The sequence below is a fragment of the Hesperophylax consimilis genome, chromosome 11 (assembly GCF_061612785.1).
Source record: "Hesperophylax consimilis isolate HC1 chromosome 11, BYU_Hcon_1.0, whole genome shotgun sequence".
Classification (NCBI taxonomy): Eukaryota; Metazoa; Arthropoda; class Insecta; order Trichoptera; family Limnephilidae; genus Hesperophylax; species Hesperophylax consimilis.
In genome coordinates this window covers 1,354,531-1,379,546 of record NC_142846.1, presented here as the reverse complement: position 1 = coordinate 1,379,546, position 25,016 = coordinate 1,354,531, and the positions used below count along the sequence as shown (strand labels likewise).

At 36.6% G+C, this 25,016-nt stretch overlaps 1 protein-coding gene and 9 non-coding genes across 10 annotated transcripts in view; 6 read left to right on the top strand and 4 right to left on the bottom strand.

The window, feature by feature from the left end:
- Positions 1-25,016, bottom strand: part of LOC149419610 (spondin-2-like) — a 572,700-nt gene that overhangs the window by 2,412 nt on the left and 545,272 nt on the right. Inside the window, exons 5-6 of the mRNA XM_089637182.1 lie at positions 3,148-3,416; positions 1,326-1,462 (exon numbers count right to left, since the gene is read on the bottom strand). Of these exons, the coding sequence (XP_089493308.1) occupies positions 1,326-1,462; positions 3,148-3,416 (406 nt within the window). The remainder of the gene's footprint in view (positions 1-1,325; positions 1,463-3,147; positions 3,417-25,016) is intronic.
- On the bottom strand, positions 6,708-6,826 carry LOC149419621 (5S ribosomal RNA). The gene has a single exon (XR_016302815.1). It is a non-coding gene; the product is annotated as a 5S ribosomal RNA (ribosomal RNA).
- Positions 7,150-7,268, bottom strand: LOC149419620 (5S ribosomal RNA). Its single transcript, XR_016302814.1, has one exon. It is a non-coding gene; the product is annotated as a 5S ribosomal RNA (ribosomal RNA).
- On the bottom strand, positions 7,592-7,710 carry LOC149419619 (5S ribosomal RNA). Its single transcript, XR_016302813.1, has one exon. It is a non-coding gene; the product is annotated as a 5S ribosomal RNA (ribosomal RNA).
- On the top strand, positions 8,381-8,499 carry LOC149419618 (5S ribosomal RNA). Its single transcript, XR_016302812.1, has one exon. It is a non-coding gene; the product is annotated as a 5S ribosomal RNA (ribosomal RNA).
- On the top strand, positions 8,823-8,941 carry LOC149419617 (5S ribosomal RNA). Its single transcript, XR_016302811.1, has one exon. It is a non-coding gene; the product is annotated as a 5S ribosomal RNA (ribosomal RNA).
- LOC149419616 (5S ribosomal RNA) lies at positions 9,265-9,383 on the top strand. The gene has a single exon (XR_016302852.1). It is a non-coding gene; the product is annotated as a 5S ribosomal RNA (ribosomal RNA).
- LOC149419615 (5S ribosomal RNA) lies at positions 16,237-16,355 on the top strand. Its single transcript, XR_016302843.1, has one exon. It is a non-coding gene; the product is annotated as a 5S ribosomal RNA (ribosomal RNA).
- LOC149419614 (5S ribosomal RNA) lies at positions 16,679-16,797 on the top strand. Its single transcript, XR_016302832.1, has one exon. It is a non-coding gene; the product is annotated as a 5S ribosomal RNA (ribosomal RNA).
- LOC149419613 (5S ribosomal RNA) lies at positions 17,121-17,239 on the top strand. The gene has a single exon (XR_016302821.1). It is a non-coding gene; the product is annotated as a 5S ribosomal RNA (ribosomal RNA).

The following is a 25,016-nucleotide window of genomic DNA, read 5'->3' as shown; positions in this document are numbered from 1 at the left end:
AAACGCACAAAATTTGATAACTGATAATTTATTCTTACTGTTTCCTAAAAAGGTATCCATCAAAATCGTAGACATCACGAAAATAGCCCTAAATTATTCATCTTTCCTGAGAAATTATTCGTACAGAACTGTAAAGTTGTTCCTAGTATAATATGATTCTGATTCCTCACATATTTACGGGACATTACCTTATGAATATTAATAAGTTAACTGATAATGGATTTTTGCAAGTAGCCAATAATGCCAAGAGATGGCACGGATTTGTTTGCAGCTGCTGTATATAGGCTTAGATTTTCAGTTTCATTAATCTCTGGGATTATCAGCCTTTTGGCTAAGATGAATCTGTTGTATCAGTTTAATTATATATAAGAGTAATAAATATTGTTTTTTTTACAATTTGATAAAAACCGTCGCTCTAGTTCGTTTTTATCCAACAGACCAAATCGTAAATCGGGAGAAATAGCGCTTCAGAGTTTTTTTTTGATGAAAAACGCATAGGTACACAATGAAATTAGCTCAATTCTAAGCTTACGAAAATGATTTCAAGGGATAGAAATTATTATTTTTAAGTAAAATTCGTACCAAATGTTTAAAATTACGCAGAAAACACGTTTTTAATTTGGATGTAGGACCAAATTTTGGATAAACACGTTCGGAATGTTGTTCAATTTTGGTGGACTTAAGACAAACTGCCTCTTGAAAACACATTAAAAATATTTTTTTCACTTGAATCGTATAAATAAATACTCTCTGAGAACAACTGCATACTTTACTAAATTTCGCCAAAAATGATCTGTTGAAAACTAAGGCGACGCAACGTAAAATGAATGAATGGTTTCTATTTGTAAATACTGATAAATAATTAAGAAGTCTCATTAAAGTATTGAGAATTCTCAAAGATAAGAGTAGTGAATACTATGAAATCCTTGAGGAATAAATCATCTAACAATAGGTTAGTAACAACTGAAATAATATCATGAAAGCGAATAAAATGTTAGTTATTTACTGCGAAATTATCAGGAACATTCGTGTTGTAACGCAAAAATTTTCATGCCCACGTGTTTCGAGATCATGATAAAGTATTTGTAATTTAATTAAAGTTTATCAGGATATTCTGATAATTCGCATCTCAAAACATTTATTGATCCGTCACTTCCAGTAGATTTATTCGTATGGCCTGTTTTAAACGGAATTACCAATAATATTAAGAGAATGCTTAATAAATTATAAGTGGATTTCCGCCAAGGAACTGGAGCCTTTTTGTGCTTTGGACAAGCAAAATTTTTCGCATTTAATGATGGGAGAAGTAATTAAACTCTACTAACGTGTCTTGTGGTGGAGATGCTTCCTGCGCTTGCCCCGGTAAGAGCGCGCGATGCTGCTGAGGATAGCCTCCTTGTCTCCCCGCGGCAGCTCATTGTTCACGCGGGGCTCCACCGTGCTGTTCCTCTCGATGCTGGGACTAAATAACATTACACAGGAATATTAGCAAACATTAGCACCAGGTTGTCAAAAATATTACTAAAATATAAGATCAAAACAAGATGAGATGCCAGAATTCATAAAAACAAAATACTGACACATTCGACACAAACTCTTATGCTTGGTCCACACCGAAGCCAACCTTCCAACTTCAAACGTTTGGACGATCGTGTGGAGGGGTAGTTCGTGCGTTGGAAGTTCGGGTTGGAAGGTTGGTGTTTGAATTGGCCTGGGATCGCCTTCGAGGCGATCGCTACGGCCAACTCTATGGCCAACTAAGGCCAACCCACACGAACCGGCCGTCCGAGCTGTCCACACATCTCTGCGAACGCCAGGCAATCATAACAAAAGTGACATTTGCGTATAAGTGACGTTTACGTATTATATTTTTCGCGCCAATCCGTTAACACATAATGGCAGAGTGGAGTAACGATTTAATATTGTCGGACTCGGATTCGTTCAAACGTTCGGAGTTGGAGGGTTGGCAGCAGTTTCTCTAGGTGGTAACCACACGATCGGCCAACCTTCCAACTCCGAACTAAGTTGGGAGTTGGAAGGTTGGCGTTGGTGTGGAAGAGCCATTAGAGTCAAGAAACGCCGGAAAACGGATCACGCGTAATATGAATAGCAATGACTACTTTGAAATGCTTGAAGTAAGTGTATCAGATTGATTCAAGTATCGGGGTTCCATAAAAACTAGAGTAAATCTAACTTCCAAGAAACTGGGCGTCTTGTATAGGGCCATCAGATTCTTCAGTAGTAACTAGCTGCTAATACAAATGTGTAGTACGCCCAATAATTGCATTCATGAGCCACCTCTGGGCTGGAGCCCCAAAAGCCAGGCGGGTTTCAAAAGTGATTCCCAAATGTTAATGCAAATAACAGAAAATTTGTGATTTTTTTTACCGTAAAGGTAACGATTTAGAAAAACCATGTTTGTTTTGATATAGATTGTTATCTTTTCTGTGGCGTCTATTTTTTCCGCACGGTTGAAATCCCTATTCCCGCCACAAAAACGATAATTATTTTGACATCTGCTTATTGTGAGTTTTATGGAATTTCTGCCATCATTGATTACTTCATTTAAGATGAGATATCAATATTTTCTACTCGAATTACAAATATTTCAACGCATAAAGATGTGTTCTATAGTAATAACATTAGTTCAATTCACTGTTCACAGTCATTTGCCAGAATATCGTAAATGAATTTCAATGTTCATTCAAATTAACACTGGTAGTGACAGACATATTTTCGACTATTATGGCAAATTTTTAAAGATATTAGATATTTATTTATTTCTGAATGAATTTCGGTTAAAATTTTATTTGTTTCAAATCTTAGAGATTATCACTACATTTTAAATGTGTATTTTTGACATGAAACAGTTATTTGTATTACTTTTGTGTTATGTTTATTTTACCTTACTATTTAAAAATACGCTCTGACGTCCAATTTTAAGTCAAATTAACGTAGAATAACTTCTAAAAAAAAAAATTAAATATCACAAATTTTAAAATAATACATATTTTATGTATGTAGAAACAATAATGCGAGTGTGCAAGGGTTAATATAGAGCACATAATTGTACACTTTTCGTTGTTAAAATACAGTCAATCTCGATTACTCCACACTAGTATGCCGTCGATATCTATTAGTAATTACCTGGCAGTGTATTTGTTCTCCGGCGTCGTCTTGTAGCCGCCGTCCCTGTCCAGTATCCTGGGCGGCAGGACGGAACTGGCTGTACTGGCCATACCGACGGAAGGGTGCGGTTCCCGCTCAGCGCGCTCCTGCTCGATGGCCAGTGACAACGCGTTGTTGCCGTCGAGCACGTCGATGTTGTTGGCGGACGGTTGCTCGAGCCGAAGCACGTCGTAACTCCGCTCGTCCGACGAGTGATGAAAGGTCTCGGAGAGCTCGTATTCTCGCAACTGTAATTAATTTAAAGTAAAACAGTTAATACTTGCTATTTATGGATTACACCAATCACTCTGGTAAATATTTAATATTCCACCTTGGAGAAGCAGTCAACTAAAACTTAGTTAACTTAAAATTAAAAATAGTGGACAGGCTAGATTTCTCTGGAAATTCTCGCATAGATTTTGCTCTGCATGTAAAGTGATAATGAATTACAGTTATCTATGCATTAATCAGCTGGATTCATCCGAATCATATTATTTGACAAAGAGAGCACCACTATTCCTGTTTGGTCGATTTAAGACTAAAGGATTAAAAATATTTTTGTCACAATAAAGTGACAGTACTTTAGAATTACAATGTGTTAATTCTTTTTTATTCTAAATTCTACTTTCTTGAGAGCTGGACGTGACAGATTATAATTTCATGGTACGAATGCAGGTGTTATTGTGCCGATTGCCGTCTGCTGCCGAATTTGGAGATTAAGGAATCGCTGCAAACTCAATGCGAATGATATAATCGGTGAGTTCACTGTTTTTATGTATTTGGTGGCTGGATTATAATTTGTTACTTTTCCTGCAGAGTGAATTTTGTAATCAACCCATTTTTTCATAGGGAATTAATTATTCCCTGATGGTCTGTGTGACTTACAAGCCAGATCATTACCACACCTAGTTACCAAAAACAAGGTTAGAAAAAATATTACGGCTCCGTAGTAAACATTAAAAATGAAGAGTATGTTTTGAACGAAAGACATGTTAATACGAATTTAAGAGTTAGGGCGCTGATATAAAACAACGCATATACTTAATAGTCAAGAAAAAAAAATCTTACTCAAACACAACAAAAATCTCGACAAATGGCAATATTTAGAATGCAGAGTGAATTGCAGGTGACGTGCATTAGAATATAGAATATATGTTGGTTACGTGAGGATAGGTTAGGTTGTCTTATTTAAGATTAGTCGTCGACCTACTCAGTGCTCATCAATGATGAAGGAAGTAATGGAGATTAGATTAGAATCAGACCGGTGCTGCCTGGTTAACTGGGTAATATCGGTAATGGAACCCCGAACCAACTAAGCAGTCTTACCAGCAGTCACAGCGAGGCAAGACCCATCCGTCAATATTGGCATTCGTCGGTACCGCCACTGTGGGCCCGCTCACTTGTCAGGGCAAACATTGACTCTGCTAGATACAAACAGACACACAACCACACAGTAACAGCCACACAGACTAAGGACCACACAGTCAAACTACCACTCATCAGGCAGAGATACCGCTATAACTTCTGCCGAGCCGAGAGGCTGTTTTTACGGAGAATTAAAAAAAATAAGATGCATAATTTATGTTTATAAAAAAATATTTGTTTGTTAAATGTGGTCGGCAAACTCAGAAAAATGATAATAATTCAAACACCTTTTATACTTATTTATTCATTAACGCCTTTTTGAGGAAAATAGTAAAATCACACAGTTTATTTAATTCTCTCAGTACTCAATTGAACTACCCCAGCAACATTATTGTATTTATTTAGTGATAAATTTAAGATGTCTACTGACTCGATATAATTATTACTGCCCTACATTAGTATTCCGGGCAATGAGGAGTACATATGGTAGTTAATGCCAAAATTTCTGCACTGAAATAAACCCCCACATCTAGTATTATGTAATTAAATCCGAAAGGGTGTCGATGCAAGCAATTCTAGACTATTAAATGCTTCATGATATAACACAAAAAAAAAATGTGCTGGATGTTGTTAAAATCCATCAATGAAATGGCCCCACCCTACATCTCTACTATGCGTCCCGGAAAACACTGGTCTGAGGCAGTCAACTCTTAGATCAGCAACATCAGCAGCTGTAGGCAGACTGATGGAACGTAAGCGCAAGCCAAATACTAAGTTTGGTGATCGCGCTTTTGGAGTATTTGGGCCGAAGGCTTGGAATAAACTCTCTCCGGAACTAAGATCCGTAACAAGTCCAACAGAATTCAGGTCTAAACTAAAAACTTACCTTTTTAAGCTGTCATACCCGTAAATTAAATATACTATTCCGGAGAGAAAGTCCAGTTATATCTAATTTTCCAATTATGTCCTAAATCCTGTATCCAAATTTCGCTAAAAAACAATTAGGTAGTTAATGTTAATTGAGAGTTAATCTCAAGTGACCTACCAGGTAAGTATTGTACTGTATATTATCTCCATATATAGTAAGTCATTACATAGATCATTGTAAAAATGTATTATAAATTTGTACAGCGCCCTTGATGTGATTTTGCACAAAAACGGCGCTATACAAATCATCCAAATATTATTTTTATTATAATTATTATAAGAAACACAAAATGTATTACTTAACGATACATCATGCTGTTACGCTTGACAGCTGATCCAAAATTTTAATAAACACTGTGACGGGCCGATAATTGGGGGTTACTTTAAGTTTTAACTGAAATGGAAAAGAAGTGAGTTTAATTGACATGTTTGCATCCTATATATCTAAAAAGTGAATAAGTATAATAATTAAGAATAAGGAAAAATCTTGCATTATATTAGCTGCCAGTAAAAATATGCATTAAGGAAATGAATAAAATGTCGCTAGTTCTTAGTTTAAGTATGATACAGTTAAATATATCCGAAGGAGATAGGGCTGAATTAGCTCAGTGGTAGAGCAAAACCATGGATTCAATTCCTTGGTGTGACAGAATCTTTTTCTGTTTTAAATTTTCATTTGAGATCGCTAATATTTTCTTCATTGATTGATTATGTTCAACAAGATAATACTAATAAACCGAAACGAAACATGAAACAGAATAAGCACCCTTTTTGGTTGATCACACAGTTATAATGAATTGGTTTGTAACCTAGATAGTGTCTCGGATAAACACATCCAATTTTTGAAGTGAAACTTCTTTACCCGCGTCATGCAATTTCGAGTACCGGAGTAAAACCAACTCATGACCGAAACGAAAATGCGGGACCGATTAAAGTTCATTTGATCTAGTCAAAGTTTTGAAGTAAAATATAAATGCTTCTTAGCTCATCTCGACAACTGGCGTTGGTGGTGTAATGGTCAGCGTAGTTGCTTTCCAAGCAGTTGATCCGAGTTCGATTCTCGGCCATCGCACATTATTTTTTTGTTTTTAACGCCTTTTTTTTTTTCAATGGTTGACCATAATATCAATCCACTAAGTAATATTTTAGGCCTGTAGCATACTTGAAAAGTTAAAGAATGATATAAAATTTTTTATGATGTTAACGATAAAAAAATAAAAAAAAACATAAAATTACCATAAAAAATGGGCCAACGGCACGCGGTGTTCCCAAGCGGTCACCCATCCAAGTACTGACCGCGCCCAATGTTGCTTAACTTCGGTGATCGGACGAGAACCGGTGTGTTCAACATGGTATGGTCGTTGGCAAACGCTAAACAATATTAATTTCTATTCTACCTGCCAATAAATATATGAAAATTAGTATAAAAAAGCCCTAATAATACTGAAAACATTAGCAAGGTGTGTGCGACGTTGATAAAAATAATCATTACATACGCGCTTGAAAAAGATCGTAATTACATCCATAACTTTGCAGGAATTTTTTTTTTCAATGGTTGACCATAATATCAATCCACTAAGTAATATTTTAGGCCTGTAGCATACTTGAAAAGTTAAAGAATTTTATGATATTATTAATGATAGTAACGATAAAAAAATAAAAAAAAACATGAAATTACCATAAAAAATGGGCCAACGGCACGCGGTGTTCCCAAGCGGTCACCCATCCAAGTACTGACCGCGCCCAATGTTGCTTAACTTCGGTGATCGGACGAGAACCGGTGTGTTCAACATGGTATGGTCGTTGGCAAACGCTAAACAATATTAATTTCTATTCTACCTGCCAATAAATATATGAAAATTAGTATAAAAAAGCCCTAATAATACTGAAAACATTAGCAAGGTGTGTGCGACGTTGATAAAAATAATCATTACATACGCGCTTGAAAAAGATCGTAATTACATCCATAACTTTGCAGGAATTTTTTTTTTCAATGGTTGACCATAATATCAATCCACTAAGTAATATTTTAGGCCTGTAGCATACTTGAAAAGTTAAAGAATTTTATGATATTATTAATGATAGTAACGATAAAAAAATAAAAAAAAACATGAAATTACCATAAAAAATGGGCCAACGGCACGCGGTGTTCCCAAGCGGTCACCCATCCAAGTACTGACCGCGCCCAATGTTGCTTAACTTCGGTGATCGGACGAGAACCGGTGTGTTCAACATGGTATGGTCGTTGGCAAACGCTAAACAATATTAATTTCTACTCTACCTGCCAATAAATATATGAAAATTAGTATAAAAAAGCCCTAATAATACTGAAAACATTAGCAAGGTGTATGCGACGTTGATAAAAAAAAATGGGTGTGTCAAGCCTACGCAAGACAGAAGTGAAACTTCTAGTATTCTTCTCTCTCTCTCTTTTCATTTCATTCTCTCTTTTTTTCTGTCTATTGACATATTTATAAGTAGCATGTGATAAAAAAAATTAAAAGTTATAAAAAAAGAAAAAAAAAATTAGTTAAAGCGGGGATCGAACCTCGGTTCTTCACGACCACAGTCGTGCGCTCTGCCTGTAGACAGCGAAGATGAGTTAGGAGAGTGAGTTAAACTAGGTATATAATATTAGCTAGGCTCCTATAGCGAAATGATCCCGTTTTTTCGTCACGGTCATGAGTCGGTTTTACTCCGGTCCTCGAAATTGCATGACGCGCGTAAAGAAGTTTCACTTCAAAAAATTCCTGCAAAGTTATGGATGTAATTACGATCTTTTTCAAGCGCGTATGTAATGATTATTTTTATCAACGTCGCATACACCTTGCTAATGTTTTCAGTATTATTAGGGCTTTTTTATACTAATTTTCATATATTTATTGGCAGGTAGAGTAGAAATTAATATTGTTTAGCGTTTGCCAACGACCATACCATGTTGAACACACCGGTTCTCGTCCGATCACCGAAGTTAAGCAACATTGGGCGCGGTCAGTACTTGGATGGGTGACCGCTTGGGAACACCGCGTGCCGTTGGCCCATTTTTTATGGTAATTTCATGTTTTTTTTTATTTTTTTATCGTTACTATCATTAATAATATCATAAAATTCTTTAACTTTTCAAGTATGCTACAGGCCTAAAATATTACTTAGTGGATTGATATTATGGTCAACCATTGAAAAAAAAAATTCCTGCAAAGTTATGGATGTAATTACGATCTTTTTCAAGCGCGTATGTAATGATTATTTTTATCAACGTCGCACACACCTTGCTAATGTTTTCAGTATTATTAGGGCTTTTTTATACTAATTTTCATATATTTATTGGCAGGTAGAATAGAAATTAATATTGTTTAGCGTTTGCCAACGACCATACCATGTTGAACACACCGGTTCTCGTCCGATCACCGAAGTTAAGCAACATTGGGCGCGGTCAGTACTTGGATGGGTGACCGCTTGGGAACACCGCGTGCCGTTGGCCCATTTTTTATGGTAATTTCATGTTTTTTTTTATTTTTTTATCGTTACTATCATTAATAATATCATAAAATTCTTTAACTTTTCAAGTATGCTACAGGCCTAAAATATTACTTAGTGGATTGATATTATGGTCAACCATTGAAAAAAAAAATTCCTGCAAAGTTATGGATGTAATTACGATCTTTTTCAAGCGCGTATGTAATGATTATTTTTATCAACGTCGCACACACCTTGCTAATGTTTTCAGTATTATTAGGGCTTTTTTATACTAATTTTCATATATTTATTGGCAGGTAGAATAGAAATTAATATTGTTTAGCGTTTGCCAACGACCATACCATGTTGAACACACCGGTTCTCGTCCGATCACCGAAGTTAAGCAACATTGGGCGCGGTCAGTACTTGGATGGGTGACCGCTTGGGAACACCGCGTGCCGTTGGCCCATTTTTTATGGTAATTTTATGTTTTTTTTTATTTTTTTATCGTTAACATCATAAAAAATTTTATATCATTCTTTAACTTTTCAAGTATGCTACAGGCCTAAAATATTACTTAGTGGATTGATATTATGGTCAACCATTGAAAAAAAAAAAGGCGTTAAAAACAAAAAAATAATGTGCGATGGCCGAGAATCGAACTCGGATCAACTGCTTGGAAAGCAACTACGCTGACCATTACACCACCAACGCCAGTTGTCGAGATGAGCTAAGAAGCATTTATATTTTACTTCAAAACTTTGACTAGATCAAATGAACTTTAATCGGTCCCGCATTTTCGTTTCGGTCATGAGTTGGTTTTACTCCGGTACTCGAAATTGCATGACGCGGGTAAAGAAGTTTCACTTCAATAATCATTACATACGCGCTTGAAAAAGATCGTAATTACATCCATAACTTTGCAGGAATTTTTTGAAGTGAAACTTCTTTACGCGCGTCATGCAATTTCGAGGACCGGAGTAAAACCGACTCATGACCGTGACGAAAAAACGGGATCATTTCGCTATAGGAGCCTAGCTAATATTATATACCTAGTTTAACTCACTCTCCTAACTCATCTTCGCTGTCTACAGGCAGAGCGCACGACTGTGGTCGTGAAGAACCGAGGTTCGATCCCCGCTTTAACTAATTTTTTTTTTCTTTTTTTATAACTTTTAATTTTTTTTATCACATGCTACTTATAAATATGTCAATAGACAGAAAAAAAGAGAGAATGAAATGAAAAGAGAGAGAGAGAAGAATACTAGAAGTTTCACTTCTGTCTTGCGTAGGCTTGACACACCCATTTTTTTATTTATATGCGACACCAATTGACTTTTTTTAAAGTCTATCTGCTTTACTAAAAAATCTACTTGTTAAATCATTTGTTAAACGTTGTTTTTGTTACACATTGTATAAATACTGTGAATGTTTAGATTATAGTTAGTACTAATTCCGGTCATGAAAAAGCTAAGCTATTTCGAACATATCATTTTTTAATTGACTGTTACCGCGTGAATTAAATAAGAATTCTATGAAAGCGGTGTAATTAAATAACATAATTGTTTTATGTATGTACAGGAAAATATAAATTACAGAAATCAACGTTTGATTTTGCGCTAACAATGAATTCAAAATACTTTTATTTTCTCTGGGGATTATTATGATATTTTTTTATTGTATGAACGAGATAAAAAGTGAGGTGAAAGTTTTCTAGCAAATTCCTTCATTAAAAGGAATCTTTCTTCAAAATTTCACAATCTCTCAATTTTTGACGTTGGGAGTAAAAATATGGATGTTTTTTTTTCTCTTTTAAAACTTGTTTCGTGTTTGAAATAAAAATATTCTAATTTTTCAACATAAAAGTCTATTTGAAATACAAAAATTTACAAGGTCATTTTATTTAGTTTCTTTAATGGTATTTGCTTTTACGACATTTTCAAAACTAAGAAATATATACTATATTTAAAATACCTTGGAAATATTTAGAAATTTAAAGTTTCTACAGCGAATAAACAACCCCTTTTCGCTGTGTAAACAATTTATTTATCATTTCATGAACTATTTTATGTCAGTTTCTATATTAGTAATGTTTTCACATTTCAATTTGGTAGGCGGGAATGGGTACCGCCGCCCTGGGAACCATTTATTGGATTACCAACACCTCTGCCACAGGTCACCCCAAGTGGTTCGCTACGTTTGGTGACTAAGCAGGGGTGCCCGGGTTCATGGGTTAAGGTTTGCCCGGGTCTTGGTGGCGGGTGCGTCGGCCCACCTTCTGCGTGGCGGGCCGGTTGGGAGATGCTGGTTGAGGGAGACCCTTTACAACCGGTTACCGCTGTCCGGGCCGCTCGATAGTACAGGGGCCCGACCCTCAGGCTCACGACTAAGGGTGGGCTGCCCCATCAGCGAGTGAAAAAACCCCGCCACTGCTGTTGTGCCGGTTCGTGACCGGAGGGGACCCAGCAGCAGCGTTTGGGGCGCATTGGATGCCCTCTCCAGCCGGACTCTCCCAGCCTATCGCCTAGCACCGCAGTGGGTGGGCTGGAACCAAACGCTCATCACTCCTGGACAGCCTGAACCCCAGATTCCTACCCACCCCTCATACCTTTCCTTTCCAGACCTTTCCTTTCACCTCCTACCCTTATAAAAAAAAATAAAAAATAATAATAAATAAATTCATGAACATACAACACAACAATTTTAACATCGTTACAGCGGCGAGCAGCAGGCGTCCCCGGTGCGGGCCAAAACTGTTGGTAAATTTTGCCAACATTCGCGGCCTGCACACAAATTTAAATTCCGTCCATCACCATCTTTTGTCCCAACGTCCCAACCTTCTTTTCCTATCCGAAACTCAGATAGCCGAGCCGCCAGACTCCTCCTATCTGGACTGCCCGGGCTTTACCCTCGCAAGCAAATTCCGACTGAAAGGAGGAGTCTGCCTCTATAGTCGAGCTGACGTCAACTGTGTGCGAATATTGAGTCTGGAAAACTCCAGATTCGACGTAATGTGGGTGCGCGTCAATCTTGCCAGTACGGCAAGATTCTACGCATGTCTATACCGCTCACCGAACCATAGCGAATCAGACACTTCCGAGCTCTTCAAACATTTGAGCGATACTATTGATGATCTCTTGCCCCGCTACCCTTCGGCCGAGTTTATTGTTCTGGGGGACTTCAACGTTCATAACGAACCATGGTTGAAGTTCTCAGGCCCAACGGACTTGGCTGGCCGACAGGCGGAATCCTTTGCCATTTGCTACGGATTAGAGCAATTGGTTCAGGAGCCTACAAGGGTTCCTGATGTCCAGACTCACCGCTCCAATCTGTTAGATCTTTTCTTAACTACTGTGCCACACGGTTATAAGATTGACGTCACAGCGCCTCTGGGATCATCTGACCACTGCCTAGTGACGACATCAATCCCCGTTAGCCTCAGACCAACCAATGAGAGGCTGAGGAGAAAAGTGTGGCACTATAGGTCAGCAGATTGGTTCGGTATGCGGGCCCATTTCAACGCTTTTCCGTGGTCAGCTGTTTGTTTTCGGACTTCGGACCCTTCAAGATGTGCCCAGGAGATTGGTGAAGTCATCAAATCGGCGATGGATGGCTTCATACAATCGACTACTAAAGAAACTGGTGTGGGCTCAAAGCCGTGGTTCAGTCGACAATGCTCCGAAGCAGTCCGACGAAAAAACGCGGCTTACCGAGCCTACAACACATCTCGAACGCCCGAAAGCAGATCAGCATACAACAAATCGGCAAAGGAATGCAAGAGAATCATCAATAGGTCGAAATTCGAACACGACCTGCAGATCAGCAAAAAGCTGGCTGCCTGCCCGCATGGCAGCAGAGCATTCTGGTCGCTTGCGGGCTCAATAGGTCGAAATTTTTGCAAACCCAGTTTGCCACCTCTTACCAGACCTGACGGCTCACTAGCAAACACCGCCACCGAAAAGGCTAACTTATTAGGGAAAATGTTTGCGGAAAACTCGACCCTCGACGACGGGGGTGCTGTTCCGCCGTCGGTTCCTCACTGCGGCTTCTATATGAAAAAGCTGAGGATCCGGCATCGGGATGTACTCCACGTCATACGGGGGCTCGATGTTAACAAAGCTAGTGGACCTGATGGAATACCTGCCCTGGTATTGCAGAGGTGTGCTGCGGAAATAGTTCCAGTTTTGACAAAGCTCTTCAAAATGTCCCTGAAGTGTGGCACTGTGCCCTCTGGTTGGAAAAAAGCGGTCATTCACCCTATTCCCAAGAAAGGTGACCGCTCCAACCCGGCCAACTACCGCCCCATAGCGATCACATCAGTTCTGTCCAAAGTGATGGAACGTGTGATCAACGACAAACTGCTCACATACCTCGAGAAGAACAAAATTATCAACGACCGTCAATACGGATTCCGGCGGAACCGCTCGTGCGGTGATCTTCTCGCGTATGTGACGCATGTTTGGGGGCGGTGCCTGGAACGTCACGGTGAGACCCAAACGGTCGCACTAGACATATCCAAGGCCTTTGACCGGGTCTGGCACCGAGGACTTGTCAACAAATTGCATTCTTACGGACTTCCCGCATCCCTGTGTACGTGGATTGCTGACTTTTTAAGGGATAGGTCGATTCAGGCGGTTGCTGACGGTTTCACCTCTTCCTCGCACTCCATAAATGCTGGCGTCCCACAGGGATCGGTTCTGTCTCCGACTTTGTTTTTGTTGCACATCAATGACCTTTTGACATGTGCACCGATTCATTGCTACGCGGATGACAGTACAGTTCATGATAGCTTTTTGTTTGACAAGCCCCCAAAGGGCACACAAACTCCAACGGCTCGGAGGGCTTTGAAGCAGAGAATGGACGGTTATCTCGAGAGTATTTCCTCCTGGGGTAAAAATAATCTCGTCGAATTTAATGTTTCAAAGACCCAATCCTGTCTGATTACGTCTAAAAGGGATCCAAATGATAATCTAGTCTCCTTCAACGGAAGCAATCTTCCGAACAGGCCTTCCATTGATATGCTTGGTGTAACTATAAGTGACCAGCTCAGGTACGGGGGCTCCATCGAAGCCAGAGTAAAGTTGGCCTCTCAGAAGCTGGGCGTACTGTACAGGGCCCGCAGATACTTTAATAGTACACAACTGCTCACCCTGTACAAATCGCAAGTGCGCCCTACTGTCGAATTTGGCAGCCATCTCTGGTCTGGAGCCCCAAAATACCTGAAAAAACCCTTGACTCTGTGCAGAAACGGGCGGTCCGTTTGATAGATTCCCCAATCTTAACAAACGGACTGCAATCTTTAGAGCACAGGCGTCAAGTAGGTATGCTGTCCTTGTTCTATCGGTATTACAATGGAAGATGCTCTGAGGAACTAGCGTCATTGATCCCTTCGGCACCGGTGCGTAGTCGAGATACACGCCAAACGCGCGCCCAACATTTGTACACAGTTGACACTTGTCACATGAGAACGTGTCGCTTCTACGATTCGTTCTTAAGTTCAACAGCTCGGCTGTGGAACGAACTGCCGGCCTCTGTGTTTCCTCCCTCCTACAACATGGGACTCTTCAAGACCCATGTTCACTCCTTCCTCTCCAAAAAAAGACCCTCCACACAGCATCCCCAAAGATGACATAGGCCCCGAGGGAAATTATTTTCTTCAGGGCCTCCTGTGTGGAGTAAATATAAAAAAAAAAAAAAAAAAAAAAAAAAAAACATACACGGCCGTTTATCAATTGAATAAAAATTTCACCACGTTTTTTAGTAAGACCGTGGGGAAATATTTAATTTTTCATTGGAACAAGTTTTCTTAAATAATTTTTATAGCTTATACGTTTCGTTTTGTTTCAATTAATTTTGTATTCTTCTTCAATGATATATTATATTGATGAAGGTTATTGAAAAAAATGTTCCGATAAAAAAATAAACGAAAATAATTTTGTTTACCACTATGTTAACTTTTTTATTTTTTATTTATTGTTTTTGTGTTTAATTCGTAGAACTCCATTTAATTTTTTTTTAAACTGTACAGTTTGAAAATGGCCTTGATAGCCTAAACAGCTGTAACAATAACAAAAACCAAAAAATACTTCCAGAACTTAATATTTACATTATTAAATTTGATTTTAATTAAATAAAAAAAAATAAACAAATAAAAAACACTATGTTAACAAAAAATAAAAAAGCATTTTTTGGCCCGTGCAAGCTTGCCGTCAGTAGAAGGGAAGAGAAACGAGGTTAGTATTTTAAATTTAAATCCCCAATTTCCCTTCCTCAGCGCGTTTGACTCATTTCCTTTCAGACAGAACTGCGGAATTGGATTTCCTCAGACAGCTGTCATTTTTTGTGACATCAATGGAGGCTTTTGTAGAGGTTTTCGTAACACAGATATTTTAAGTTAGTTAGGTATTCGAAGACGGGCCTCAATTGGGAATCTACAACCTACTTATAGAATAGAAGATAATTTAGGCAAATTAAAAGATTTTCCAGAATGGTTTGTGATTGATATTTGTATTTGTAATTGCCTATTTGTAATAAAAATCCCAAAAAATATATTTGTGTTTAAGGTACAATAGATTAGAATTTTAATTCTGTTTTTATTGCACAAGTGACTAACTACCACTCTATTTCCCACTGGGATAGACAGAGTGGATAATCTGACGGATATGAGGGTTAAACCGAAAAAAAATTTAAATTGGCTACAATCGAAAAATGATGATTTATGATGAATTGGTCGAAAAATAAAAATAGATGTATTATAGTTAAAAAAAAAATGGGTGTGTCAAGCCTACGCAAGACAGAAGTGAAACTTCTAGTATTCTTCTCTCTCTCTCTTTTCATTTCATTCTCTCTTTTTTTCTGTCTATTGACATATTTATAAGTAGCATGTGATAAAAAAAATTAAAAGTTATAAAAAAAGAAAAAAAAAATTAGTTAAAGCGGGGATCGAACCTCGGTTCTTCACGACCACAGTCGTGCGCTCTGCCTGTAGACAGCGAAGATGAGTTAGGAGAGTGAGTTAAACTAGGTATATAATATTAGCTAGGCTCCTATAGCGAAATGATCCCGTTTTTTCGTCACGGTCATGAGTCGGTTTTACTCCGGTCCTCGAAATTGCATGACGCGCGTAAAGAAGTTTCACTTCAAAAAATTCCTGCAAAGTTATGGATGTAATTACGATCTTTTTCAAGCGCGTATGTAATGATTATTTTTATCAACGTCGCATACACCTTGCTAATGTTTTCAGTATTATTAGGGCTTTTTTATACTAATTTTCATATATTTATTGGCAGGTAGAGTAGAAATTAATATTGTTTAGCGTTTGCCAACGACCATACCATGTTGAACACACCGGTTCTCGTCCGATCACCGAAGTTAAGCAACATTGGGCGCGGTCAGTACTTGGATGGGTGACCGCTTGGGAACACCGCGTGCCGTTGGCCCATTTTTTATGGTAATTTCATGTTTTTTTTTATTTTTTTATCGTTACTATCATTAATAATATCATAAAATTCTTTAACTTTTCAAGTATGCTACAGGCCTAAAATATTACTTAGTGGATTGATATTATGGTCAACCATTGAAAAAAAAAATTCCTGCAAAGTTATGGATGTAATTACGATCTTTTTCAAGCGCGTATGTAATGATTATTTTTATCAACGTCGCACACACCTTGCTAATGTTTTCAGTATTATTAGGGCTTTTTTATACTAATTTTCATATATTTATTGGCAGGTAGAATAGAAATTAATATTGTTTAGCGTTTGCCAACGACCATACCATGTTGAACACACCGGTTCTCGTCCGATCACCGAAGTTAAGCAACATTGGGCGCGGTCAGTACTTGGATGGGTGACCGCTTGGGAACACCGCGTGCCGTTGGCCCATTTTTTATGGTAATTTCATGTTTTTTTTTATTTTTTTATCGTTACTATCATTAATAATATCATAAAATTCTTTAACTTTTCAAGTATGCTACAGGCCTAAAATATTACTTAGTGGATTGATATTATGGTCAACCATTGAAAAAAAAAATTCCTGCAAAGTTATGGATGTAATTACGATCTTTTTCAAGCGCGTATGTAATGATTATTTTTATCAACGTCGCACACACCTTGCTAATGTTTTCAGTATTATTAGGGCTTTTTTATACTAATTTTCATATATTTATTGGCAGGTAGAATAGAAATTAATATTGTTTAGCGTTTGCCAACGACCATACCATGTTGAACACACCGGTTCTCGTCCGATCACCGAAGTTAAGCAACATTGGGCGCGGTCAGTACTTGGATGGGTGACCGCTTGGGAACACCGCGTGCCGTTGGCCCATTTTTTATGGTAATTTTATGTTTTTTTTTATTTTTTTATCGTTAACATCATAAAAAATTTTATATCATTCTTTAACTTTTCAAGTATGCTACAGGCCTAAAATATTACTTAGTGGATTGATATTATGGTCAACCATTGAAAAAAAAAAAGGCGTTAAAAACAAAAAAATAATGTGCGATGGCCGAGAATCGAACTCGGATCAACTGCTTGGAAAGCAACTACGCTGACCATTACACCACCAACGCCAGTTGTCGAGATGAGCTAAGAAGCATTTATATTTTACTTCAAAACTTTGACTAGATCAAATGAACTTTAATCGGTCCCGCATTTTCGTTTCGGTCATGAGTTGGTTTTACTCCGGTACTCGAAATTGCATGACGCGGGTAAAGAAGTTTCACTTCAAAAACTTCGTTCATACAAAACTGATATTCAGTTTGATTGTGACGCGTCATGTATGTTCGTCCCTTTTTAAATCAATTTCTCTCAGAAATTGGGAAATACCAATTCATCATAAATCCTAATGCAAGGCCGAATTTGAAGTGTCACGGGATCAAGTCAGTGCCATCGAGAAATGAAATTTTGCAAATGGCGGCGATTATCCTTAACACTGCTGTTCCCGCTGATTTGTGCGTTGTTTTACCGCCAGTGTATTATGGCAGTGTCACGTGACGCTAATACTCTCACAGCGTTTTTTGGGCGTGGCCTTTACAGATTATCTATAATAATAATAATAATAATAATACTTGGATGACTTGTATAGCGCCGTTTTTGTGCAAAAACACCTCAAGGGCGCTGTAAGAACTTATCATACATTTCTACAGTGATCTATGTTATTACTTAACTATTTATGGAGAAAATATACAGTACAATACTTACCTGGTAGGTCACTTGAGATTAACACTTAATTAACATTATCTAATTGTTTATCGGCGAAATTTAGATACAGGATTTAGGACTTAATTGAAAAAATTTAATATAACTGGACTTTCTCTTAGGATTGGTATATTTATTTAAGGGTACGACAGCTTCTGTTGTAGTATCACACGGAAGCCACAATATTCCTCTGCACCTAGCATTAGCATAAGGAGAAGTGGGAGAGCAAGGAATATCATTTCTTTTTACGGGATCTGTTCGCTATCAAGCTGACGCGTGACCACGGCAGTTCCCTAATTCACACCATAGACCATCAAATTCAAATATCGCTCAACTAGCAGATCACGGCACAAAAATCTAAGCCAAGCTCACACGTATGATTTATTATTATTTAGGTACAATATCTTATATTTCTTAGTACAATTTAGTAATTTTGGCCTCCGATTTAAAATTCAAAAAAATATTCATAATGCATTTAATGAAAATATATAAAATGTTGATAAAGAAAAAAAACATTAGATTAAGATAAATTTAAACTAAAAATAAAGATTTAAAATTAAAGTAAAATAAAACTTAAATGAAATAAAGTAAAAAATCGGTATATTTATATTATATGTTGTGGGTTTGTGAGTGATGTGTGTTTTATATTGGTTTTCTGTGTTACATTATTTTTATGTTAGGAAATTTTCGTAATATTGTCTTTTTTGTTCTCATTTTGTAATTTTGTATCTGATTTTTGTTTTGTTTTCCTCTATTTTATTTTTAAGTGTTAACTGTTGAAATTATTATTTTATTATCTGTCTTGTGTGACATGTCTCTGTGGGATGTACTCCTCTAGTAGGTACTGACTAAGATTAAGCTGCCCTAAAATTTTTGATATAAATTATGATATTAATTTTTAATATTTATAATATATTTATCTTTAAAACATATTTTTATCATTTAGTTTAATCGTCAATTCTATTATGGTTTATAGAATAATATGTTTTATATTCCATGATCTTCTTTGCCCTTGTGTTTTATTATTTGTTTCTACTAAATATTATTTTCCTAGTTCTTACATACGTTAAAATTTAAAACATGTAGGTACGGCTAACATAACACTCATGCCCGTGTCTAGTATGGTAGTTCAGAAAATCACTTAAATTGTGAGTAATAAATGGAAATATGGTGATGTGGGCCGCACTCAAACAACTCTTTGAGAGTGTTGTAATCTTTTGTGTTTATTAAATTAAAATATAACACTTTTAGTAACTGGTTTTATTGACGATGCACGTATTACAAGAAAGATGACAGCAGTGTACAGAGCACAGAGAAAACAAAAGAAAACCAAATGGGTTGCCACACACAACATGTTGCCAACTTTTAAACTAACATTATTATTTTAGAAAATACCTAATGTATTTTATTATTATTTTTTTTTAAATTAAAAAGAAAGACAAACATTCCCGTGTTACGAATAACCTGACAATATTTGAAAATCTCCTACTACCACCACAGTAAGCGGAAAATGTTGCTTGTGTTGTGATGGAGGACTTAGCCAGTCGAGGAATTGAACACACTACGCCTGAATGGGACCCAAGCGCGACGTCAACTCGGCCACCGACCGGTCACAGTGTTCCGTTCATTACATTGAATGTTTTAACAGAGAGTTCAGCGTCGTGTGGCACAACCATTCAAGTATTTTACCTAGTGAAGTTTACTTAGCGACAACACTGGTTCAACGCTGATCACTGAAGGACCGTACTTTAGTCGGCCTTGTCATAATTTAGAGTTTTTGAAGATGTGGTTTTCAAAAATGTATTTGTATTTAAAAACACGGCAAAGTAAACACATTCTTGGTGACAATATTCGAAAACCACGGTGGTGATATGTGAGGATTTACCATGTTTTTTTAGGTTTTCCGTGTGGGCGGCTATACCTATTGCCTAGTTGCTGGTGGGCCGGTAGCTTGTTGAGAGTGGGCGGAACGCCACTGTGATGTCACGTGCCGTGAAAGAATGACAAACTAATGAAGCGACCCACCTGGAACCACCCCCACCCCCCCTCTCCTGGAAATACACGGTGGCTGGAATTTGAATACTCACCTTTTTTTAATTAATTCTTATTCATGTTAATTTATTTTTAACAGAATGGAGACGTGGCTTGAAACCGCTTTAGCTATGTTTAGTGAATAGATATGAAAATCATGTAGGTACTTACCCTATCTCTGGCTAAATCCACAATCCGTTATGGAATCACTTATTGGGGACATTCTTGTAAAACTAATATAAGTTATATCCAAACAGTACAAAACTCCCTTAAAAAATTGTTAATCCACAAATATACCAATGCACACAGAAGCGACACTAAATTAATATACAAGTCTCTGAATTTTTTACCTGTCAGAGGATTATTGTTTTATAATATTGTAAGTCAACATCTTATATTGTCTGATTCCTTGTATAGGGAAAGAGTTTTCCATAAACATAATACAAGATTCACCCAAAATGAAGGACTGCTGGTCCCGAAATGTAGGTACCAATAAATACGGTGAAAGAACCCTAAACTTTATTATACCCACAATATTTAATAAACTACTAGTGACAATTAAAAATATAAACGTTTTTACAGCCAAAGTCAAATATAATCTAAGGAAATGGCTATTAGATAATGTGGATTTATATTGATGCACTACTGAAGACCTTTTTTTCCCAATTGGAATTCACATTCTAGGGAAATGGAAAATCGTTATAAATTTGTATTACCTTGTGTATATTAAAACCTTAGAAGTACTTGTTGATTATATTCATTTGTTCATATTAAATTCATTTGTATTTGTGTTGTTATATGAGGCTATTACTGCTTCTTACATATTTATATTTATACAATTCTGTAATTTAACCAACTTATCATTTATTGTTAATTTATCATCAACATTATACATACCTTCATACTGTTTACCATTGTACCATGTTATTGCAAAAATGTTGTCATTATGTACTTGCTGACAAACACATAAGTAGTTTAGCAGGTTTAAATGTTAATAAAAAAAAATAAAAATTAAAAAAAATCCACTCGAGCGATGGGTGTCATATGTATTTATCATATTATTCGTCAACATATTTTTATGAAATTATATGAAACCGATTACCGTAGTTTAAAGCCAATGAATCCACCTAGATTGCACTGTTTTTCAATATATTAACGTTCAATAAATTTGGCATAATCTGCCAAAAATCGCTCCAGTGATGTACAACAACTCTTATCGATTTCCCGAAAATCAATTGATAAGGCAAAAAAATTCTCAAAAGGCAAAATCTGACGTTATGATGGAATCGTACAATTTTTCTTATATGAAATTTCTATGTCAACGCTACCACTTTCAGGTCTCAATCATATTGACATTATAAACTGTAAATACCTTCCGACTAAGCTGATAAAAAATAAACGTCAACTTGTTTGTAACAAGGTACCATTGGCAGTTGTTCTAGGAGAAAGAAAATTTTTTAAAAAGAGATAGGGGAAGTCTTATATTGAGAGTTCCTTTGAATAGTTCCGTGGAATACCTACAACTACACAAATAGAGAGTTCACGTGGAGTATCTATAACTACACAGTTAGAGAGTTCACGTGGATTACCTATAACTACACAATTAGAGAGTTCACGTGGAGTAATAATCACAACAATATAACATTAGTTTTGTGGTATTTTATTTCCAGTGAGCTTTACTTTAAAATGAAAATATAATAAAAAAAGATGAGGCAGAAAAAAGAACATTCTGAGAAGTCATTAAACATACAAAGTACAAAAAGGAGGAAACCGAAACCAAACAGTTGCTTGAGAATGTAGCTTATTATAATACAAGTAGATTGAAAATAAGTTAAGATTTATGAAAAGTGTGTATCTTTAAGTAATTACGAGTGAACGTGGAATAAATATAACTACCTACTAATAATAATGTTAGCGTGAAGCAACACACCAAATGCCAATGGAATACCTTAAACTACTTCGTTACAGAGTTCATGTCGAATACTTATAACTACCTACTTATAAAGTAAGTGTGAAGTAACACACCAAATGCCCATGGAATACCTTAAACTACTTCGTTACAGAATTCAAGTCGAATACTTATAACTACCTACTTATAAAGTTAGCGTGAAGTAACACACCAAATGCCCATGGAATACCTTAAACTACTTCGTTACAGAGTTCACGTCGAATACTTATAACTACCTACTTATAAAGTAAGTGTGAAGTAACACACCAAATGCCCATGGAATACCTTAAACTACTTCGTTACAGAGTTCACGTCGAATACTTATAACTACCTACTTATAAAGTAAGTGTGAAGTAACACACCAAATGCCCATGGAATACCTTAAACTACTTCGTTACAGAATTCAAGTCGAATACTTATAACTACCTACTTATAAAGTTAGCGTGAAGTAACACACCAAATGCCCATGGAATACCTTAAACTACTTCGTTACAGAGTTCAATTCGAATACTTATAACTACCTACTTATAAAGTTAGTGTAAAGTAACACACCAAATGCCCATGGAATACCTTAAACTACTTCGTTACAGAGTTCACGTGGAATACTTATAACTACCTACTTATAAAGTAATCGTAAAGTAACACATCAACTGCACGCCCACATTTGTGCACGGTTGACATTTGTCACATGAGAACGGGTCTCTTCTACGACCCGTTTTTGAGTTAAACAGCTCGGCTGTCAAACGATTTGCTGGCCTCTGTTTTTCCTCTCTCCTACAACATGAGTCCCTTCAAGACACATGTGTTCACTCTGTCGTCTACTCAAAAAAATCCTCCACACACTATCCTCCATACAGATGACCTAGGCCCTAACGTAAATCATTTCCCCCAGGGCCTCCTGTGTGGAGTTAATGTAAAAAAAAATTTACATGAAGTACATATAACAACGGTTACAGAGTTCACGTGGAGTACATATGCTTACAAAGTTGGCGTGGTGTACCTATGTCTCCTTTGACTGAAAGCTTGTCGAAAAATATTGAAAGTGTTTTTACGAATCTACTATTTTTTTTATTGATTTCTGTTTTACCTTTAATGAAAGCATTTTATTTCGATGTTTCAAAATTGATTATAAACCGCCTATAATGCCAGGACAACCTGCAAAGCCAATAAGGGTGGCGGGGGGGCAGATATAACCAGTAGAAAACTCGAGAGTCTTACCCCGTCACGTTTTCTGCGAATGTCTCATCGCAATACCAACCATCCCACCTAGTAAATATTTTCGTTTGACTGATTAGTTTCAGGAAGCTGATTCACGATTTCGTGGACAGAAATAGATTCGATCACGGAAGGAATACGTAAATCTATTTAAAATGAAATTACACGCCTGCGATAATGTCTAATACGCATATAATACAAGAAAACAATATTTTGAACACGTGGTCTAAAAAAAATTCAAATGAAATGTAGTTATTCTTACGTAAGATAAATAGGGCTACACTAAAACTTTCAGTAAATTTCTTCACAGCATAACTTATTTCTTGTGGAAATGGGGGTGGGGGAATAAGTTATCTTTTGCAATAAATGAGTTGTATTAAATTGGCGTTTAATGAGTTGAATGTAACATACATATATTATCAGACCAGGAGTTCTTTACTCCAATAAGCCTACGTTAGTTAACGCAAAACCCCTTGTGATCGCAATGGGCGAATCAAGAGAAAACTGTAAAAATTAATTGTGAACATTGAAGTTGACACAACTATGGTTGGAGATGGTGAACATGGAGTAAGGAAGAAATCCTACTTACCTCTTTGATGTTCTTCAAAGATGTTGATGGTTGGTTTCACTCACAGGAGATATGATTTATTTTATGCACAAGCTTACATAACATCCAGGTTGGATACGAAAGACATTGAGGGAACCAAATATATTCACTGCACAGGCTTCTACCCTGAGTTGATATCAATAACAGCACTGATAACAAAGAGATGTTCATCAAACAGGTTTCATCAATAAACTGCTTTGACAGTCGCTTTTATGGTTGCAAAATGTCAAAAACATACGTGGGTATACATTGTAGGTAGAATAGGATGGGAAAAATTTCAAGGACCATTGCAATGGAAGATTAATAGTTGCGTCAACATCCCTCAATTCAGAATTTATTATATTTTGTAAATAATTAGTTACGAATCTAAAGAAATTAAATACAACTTGTTTTTTCTTTAATCACAGTGTTTGGTGTTTGCCTCTTTGTATTTTTTGAGATGGTGAGCCAAAATATTTTTATACAGTTTTTTTTGTGGACCTACATGGAACGTCGAACTATATGTTAACTTGACGCAGGAGGCCATGTGATCTTTAGCGAATTTTGTGTGGGCCTTTTAAAAGAAAATAATGGGTTTACATTGTTAAATCTTGCTGGTTCAAATGCAAAATTTTAAAAGGTACATCCGGAATCCATTTTCCCCGAATCTATGACTAACTGAATGATTTTTTTGACGTATTCTTAAGATGATTATTTAGAAAAACGGTCTGGTAAGAAAACCCGTCACCACAGAGACATTGAGTAAAAATAAGGGTAAATATTCGGAATCGCTGGACAAGGATTATATGAAATATTTTTAAATAAAACTTTCTGATTTACCTTAATTACCATAAAAGGAAACTGACTGCATTTGGGATATTTTTAATTTTAGCATTTTTATTTTTAATTACGTAAATCGAAAATTCACTTTCGCTGAATGGGATGACAGCTGGAATGATTTCTGTTGATGACATTTTCTCTGGTTGGTATTCCTGATACGAGTAGCTAGAATTTGAATCATTTCAGAATGCAAATTCTAGTTAGGTACTGTTTTGGCCAAACTCGAAAAATAAAATATTTTTATGTTACTTAAAAAACTTAAATTATTTATATTTAGGTATT